The sequence below is a fragment of the Centroberyx affinis genome, unplaced genomic scaffold (genome assembly GCF_046629955.1).
Source record: "Centroberyx affinis isolate AG114_WGS23_722 - 3 ecotype Tasmania unplaced genomic scaffold, CSIRO-AGI_Caff_v1 ptg001466l_1, whole genome shotgun sequence".
Classification (NCBI taxonomy): domain Eukaryota; kingdom Metazoa; phylum Chordata; class Actinopteri; order Beryciformes; family Berycidae; genus Centroberyx; species Centroberyx affinis.
The window spans coordinates 247,858-253,865 of record NW_027279935.1 but is presented as its reverse complement, the minus strand read 5'-3'; the positions used below and the strand labels follow the sequence as shown (position 1 = coordinate 253,865).

General features: G+C 41.3%; 1 protein-coding gene across 2 annotated transcripts; it reads right to left on the bottom strand.

Moving 5' to 3' along the window:
• Positions 1–2,144: 2,144 nt before the first annotated feature.
• dcps (decapping enzyme, scavenger) lies at positions 2,145–5,922 on the bottom strand. 2 transcript variants are annotated; one of them, XM_071526831.1, is made up of 6 exons: positions 5,705–5,922; positions 4,797–4,938; positions 4,361–4,506; positions 4,153–4,266; positions 3,613–3,723; positions 2,145–2,742 (listed from the first exon to the last, which is right to left on the bottom strand). In XM_071526831.1, the coding sequence occupies exons 1-6, from the start codon at positions 5,918–5,920 to the stop codon at positions 2,476–2,478; spliced, it is 996 nt and encodes a 331-aa protein (XP_071382932.1). In that variant the 5' UTR covers positions 5,921–5,922; the 3' UTR covers positions 2,145–2,475. The 2 variants fall into 2 exon arrangements, with proteins under 2 accessions (XP_071382932.1, XP_071382931.1); XM_071526830.1 differs by having other exon boundaries at positions 4,797–4,947; positions 5,714–5,922.
• Between the last annotated feature and the right edge of the window lie 86 nt (positions 5,923–6,008).

Genomic DNA, 6,008 nt, shown 5'->3' with positions numbered 1-6,008 from the left:
GCCTCAGAGTGAAGTCATCCCGCAGGGACTGGAACCAAGACATCAGCGGTGTTAGCGGACTAATGATTAGATTATTTGGCTCTCAGACGGTCTCTGGCGTCCTCTGCTCTCTGCTGCTGCGTTCAGGTGCTCCTCGGAAACCATGTGTTTTACCAACTCGCAGGGTCTGACACCCTAATGATAAATCACCCAACTTTTCCTATTATCAGCGATATAGTCGTATGCCTATATAAAAAGGTCAAGCAAGTACCATTCTATGTAAAAAAAAAAAAATCCTCTTACACCCTTCATCTTCATAGACTAACTTATGCGACTTATTTTGATGTATTATGGATTTACAATAAAAAAGATCTATGAGATGTAAAGTGGCAAATTCAACTGTTATTTGCTTCTTGATGATGATTAATCGATATTTTGTTAATGTTTCTGTTGTTTTTTTTAAATACAAACACAAAAGCTTATGTATGACTTTTTTTCACCACAGAAGGTCAAAGGTCAGCTGCACATCTTTCAGCTGATAAAGCTGGGTATCATAGAACTTACCGATGTTTGCCTCTTGTTAGCTATTATGAATTAGTCAGGTGCAGCTTCTTAAGCCAGTGGTTCCCAAAGTGGGGTCTGGGGACCAGCAAGGGTCCTCGAAGGGGTTGCAGGACGTCCCAAGCAGAATATGGAATGGTTTTTTTTATTATTATGTCACCCCCTAGAAGAAATTAGAAAATGTATAAGGATGACTGGTTTGTTTACCACTTTACAAGGATCACCCGAACGCAACTTAAGCACAAAGCGGAGCACCGCCCAACTGACTTCAGATCAGATAAGAAGCTGAGGTCCGCTGCAAAAAAAATGTCCATATGAACCAATGAATTCATCTTGTTTCCACTCTTAAAAACAAGTGAAGAATCATTTGCCAGTGGGAGTGTGATAACTTCACTTGTTCCAGTGCAGTTAAACTCATATGATGCTATTCGTTTCACACTTTATGGAAGATGAACTCATCTCTATAGGAGGAGTGTGTTTGCAGAGTTGTGAACTCCAGGCATCTGTGGGCATCAATTCAACTAAAGATGGTGCTTTGCCAGCATACTGACTCGGGTTAATTATGGTTTGGCAGAAAATGATAGCTGTGTGTTTACATGACCTGCACAACTGTAGAACACAACATGCTGTTTGCTCTCTTTCTGTATAAACAAAGTAAACACAAACAGGAGAGGCAGACAGACAGAAACCCTTGTCCGTTTTCCAAAGACTGGAGGGTTGTTTTTTTTGCAATAAGATATTGAACAATTTCATTGGGAAATGGTTCAAGGTAAATGTAAGATCCTTTTGAAATGATAAGACAGTAGAAAAGTTGATGCTGGAGGTCTTTTGGGGCAACAGTGCCTTCTACTGCTGTGGCTGAGTAAATGACATACATGCCGGTATTTCATGGTGCAAGTCTGATACAAATCATATTCTTCACATAAGAGGTTGATTATAAGCATAACCTTAACCTTAATAGAGCTCTCACACTTACAGTAACTGAAACCCTAAGTAAAAATGGGAGACAACACACTTTTGTGTCAGTTTTAAAAGATGTAGTGATTTTTGACTTTTGTGAGAATGTAAAAAACCTAAGACTATAAAGCCAAAAATGACTTTTTTAGTTGTTAAATAATTTACCTAAGCACCACCTCTCAAGAACACATACAATTGCCCTATAAGGTAGAAGCAGGTTCAACATTGCAAATTTTAACAAGTCTTTTAGCATACCACTGAGTCTTAATAATTTCACTTATGTCCCATGCAGTTTTACCTGTTCTGAGCATTTTCTTAAAACAAATGACAACATCTTGAAATAAGGTGAATCACTTCAGAAGCATCAAGAAAATGTCAGAAAACTCTTGGAAGTTGATTTGGATTTTCAGACCGATAAACTTGTTAAAGATGGATGTTTTGTGCCGTACATATGCGGTTTCTGGTTGAGCTGCCTCGGATGATTTCACAAGCTTTAGCAAAGACTTCCATGTGCAGCCTTGAATACTGAATAAAAAATGAAAACTTGAAAGGACGGGCACTAGAGAGACTGTATTGCACAAGACCTAGAATTCAATCCAACAGTTCAGTCCTTCTTCCCCTCTCCCCTGCAAACCAGACAGCCTGAGTAGAAAAAAATGCAGAATCTTTATTATTTCAATCAGACTCAACACAGATATATATAAAACGGCATCAGTCAATAAGAAAACACAGTTGAAGAGCAAAATCCTGCATCTGTATGCCAGTACAGTGTTTCTCTCACATTGGACATTATTAAGAAATCTACTGTTTTATATGCTATAAAAACAACTTGCTGGGGATTCAGACTGACACAAACATGTATAAAATTGACGCTGATTACAAAACATGAAAATGCAATGGATCGACACAGATTTGTGAAAACACAGTAATATTTTTCCCCCATGTAAACCAGCTTGTCCTGGTTCTTGTTGAATAGGTCTACAGCCTCCCCGCCTCCTTGAAGCGTCCCAGCAGGCCGTCGTCGGCCCTCAGGGGGAAGTGGAGGGTCCTGGTCTCGTAGTGGCGGGGGTCGGCCCGCAGGTTCTGGACGACGTCGGAGAGCAGGTGGGCGCGCTCCACGCCGCAGCCCGGCGCCTCGTAGCCCAGCGCCGTGAAGTGGACGTGCAGGTGGTAGTAGGACGGCTGGTAGTGCAGGTAGACCCTCAGCTTAGAGGCCGGGAGGCCGTAGCGCTGCAGGATGGTTTCCTGACACACAGCGGAACAGAACGTCTTTGTCTCTGTAGCGTTTAACATCACAGATACAGCCTGAGTCGTTTTCCTTTTCTACATTCTCTACTCTTGTCTATATATTCATGAATTAAATTGAGAATGCATGGTAAATTCCAATTCAATTCCTGGAGTTGGAATTGGAATGTCGCCCAGTTCTAAGGAAACAGAATGTGAATTGAATTGGAATGACAGGAAACGGAATTGAATTCTAAGAGAGTTTGTCTTGACTCGCTAAACATTATAAATCAAACATTATGAATCAAATAAAAGACAGTTAAACAAATCAAATACATTCAGTCATAATGTATGGATTATGATTACATGTTCTGCATCAAATACCACCTGTAAGGCACCTTTAACATTTTATGATAATAGTATTGATAAAATATAATACTATGCCTGGTACTATGTGGTAAGAAAAAACCCCACAAAAAACAAACAACAAAATTCAACTTCCTGAAATTGCAATTCAATTCCAATTCTGTTTCCTGTAGGATTTTTCAAATTCCAATTCCAATTCCTCAGTTGAATTGAATTGATTCGTTCATTCATGAATTGACCGCAACCCTGTCTTGTATTCTATATTCTTCCATGCATTTGGAGAGATATGACTTGCCATCACTCTATAAAATGGAAAGTGACAGATTATATAAATAACTGTAAATGAGGATTATGATGCTCAAGGGCATTTTGATGGTAGCTGCTGAGAGAGGGGAAAGTATTTACATTCCCTTTCCCTTTCTTCAACCAGACTTTTCCAGGCAACATAGGGACTCAAACTGGCAATAGTCAAATCACAAGTTGACAGCAGCAGATCTGACCTCAGATCATTGTAAACATCCTCACCTTTCCTTTCTGGTGGATGTTCTGCAACAGGGGCAGATGCTCAGAAGTCAGGTCTCTGAGGCTCTTGATGTCCCTCCGATGCACGATGGCTATCAGGTACAAATCATCTATCTGAAAGAGGAGAAGAGACACTATGTCAGCCATGGTTCTCAACCTGGGGTTCAGGCCCCTCAGGGGGTCTCAGATGATGTATGGAATGAGAAAAAATTGATTTCTGATACATAAATGTATGATAATTGTTTTTCTTCTTCCTTGTGGAATGATAACATTTATTTGTAAAATAACCTGAAAAGGGAAAATAAAATTCACCATTCAGTGTCATTCTGTGTGTTTGCACCTACAAAAGGAGGCCATTGTTTCACTGCTAAACAGTTTAATGACGTGACGTTTTGACTCTCTCTCCCATACAAAGACAGAGGGAGTCTGAAAGTTTTAAACCACTGGGCCATAGGGACCTACTGTAGGACTTACATCACTTTGAATCACAGCTCTAGTGTCTCTTCCTGGCTTCTATTCTGCTGTACCTTCCTGCTCTCTCACCTGTTTCTGGTCCCATTTGAAATCTGGCAGGAGGACAAAGCCAAGCTCCTGGTCTGGATCCTCATAAACGATCCGATCAGCCTCTGCCTTCTTCTCCAGGATGTTGTATACCCACTGGTGGAAACAATGATGGCAGAACAGAGTTAATGCTGTACACTCACGAGTCAACACCATGCTGTTCATGCTGGAGTTAATATTGTGCACCGACCTGCACACTGAAGCTCTGCTTCTGGATGTAAGGTAGAGTGATGGACTGATAGTCGTCTCCTGTCTCCTCCACCAGGAAGCTCTCCTGACGCTGGTACTTCTTCACATGCTTCTCTGTGGCCGGACACACCACAGTAGTCTTGATCTCTGCAACAGACAACAACAGACAGGCTATGAGACTTTCCGCCAACCGGCCACAGTGGCTAGTGGACGAGTGGTGCCAGTCAGCTTAATTTATTAGCTGCCAAATACATTTTTAAAAGAGAAAAGACAGACTGAACAAAGGCTGGTGACTTGCCAAAGTGTCTGGGAGAATTAGCAGACTTACCTGCCAAACTTCAGCAGTGTGTGTATGTGTGTGTATCTATTGTATAAAGTAGTATACAATTAAGCCATTGGTGGAGCCACTAAACTATGTGTTGCACACTTGAGCATACCGTTGAGGTGAGCAGGAGGCTGCAGCTGATAGGTGCTGTAGATGTCGTTCTTCATCTCCAGCTTCAGCCTGGAGCCACTGAACATCTCAGCCAGGATGTCTTCCCTGATGGGCGTCTTCTCCAGGATAACCACCGCCTCCTGCTCGCCAAGCTGAGGATGACGACAGGTAGAATAGTTTTGACTCAAACTGATGTAAAGCAGCACTAGCCCAACACCATGCCCTGGACCATTACACTGAATGCTATACCAGCAGATATGAATAACTTAATTCTTCTTAAAAGCAGGATTTGCACTACATCACCTACCTTTGCTTGCATGCAAAAAGAGTTATAGGCCAATTTCTAAGCCAGTTTACTATGCACTATGGGTTAGGTTTACACAATCTACAATAGGACCGCTTTTGCAAAGATTAAATGCACAATTTTCCTTTTATTAAGCACGTTTATCTTCATACATATGCTCTTTCTTTCCATACATACAGTATACTTTTACAATGTGTCGTGTGGACTATTATTTTGAAAAGTGCAGGCCGGAAGTCGATGTTTTTTTCTGCTCACTTGACGCTAGTAGTAAACTAGTTAGCCCTCATTGAATGAAGTTGTCAAAAGGCTAACGCAGTCAGTAGAGAGACTGTCAAGAGAGGTTATCAAAAGCTAAAACCAGTTCAAATACATTCACCCTTCCCTAACCCAACAACTGCTTTACATTTAGTACGTTAAGCGTAACCAGTTTGCAACCGGACATTAGAGCTTGTGTCTTTAGGGAGCTAACTGGAGCTAGCTAGCTAGCTAAGTGGCCAAATCACGCAAAATTAACATTACATATCTCAGTAATTATTGGAAAAATAAAAAACAACAAAAACCTTGGCTAACCCACCTAACTAGTCTGCAAAAGCAATGTTAGCTACGCCGGTTACCTTTCCATGGATAAAGATATTTTTCTCCCGAGCAGAATCCCTCAAAACGGTAGTTGTTTTGAAGTCAGACAGAATATTTCCCGATGCTGATTCCTCCCCGGCTTCTCCTTGGCCATTTTTTATGTCACCTTTTGGCCTCTTGGTCTTCTGAGATAATGAATCAGTTCCATCACCATCATTCTCGCGTTTAGCCGTGGTGTCTGCCATGGTTGCTGTGACTGCTGCTAGAGCCAACGATTGTCTATGTTTAAGAAGACATATCACTCAATAATTTGCCCACATTAGATTTGCGAAA

Excerpts from the sequence above, each read along its gene's own strand:
- dcps (XM_071526831.1), bottom strand. The coding sequence starts at position 5,920 with ATGGCAGACACCACGGCTAAACGCGAGAATGATGGTGATGGAACTGAT. Across the intron at positions 4,507-4,796 it reads GCCTCCTGCTCACCTCAACG|AGATCAAGACTACTGTGGTG; the intron begins GTATGCTCAAGT and ends TGTCTGTTGCAG. Across the intron at positions 3,724-4,152 it reads TCAAATGGGACCAGAAACAG|ATAGATGATTTGTACCTGAT; the intron begins GTGAGAGAGCAG and ends CTCCTCTTTCAG.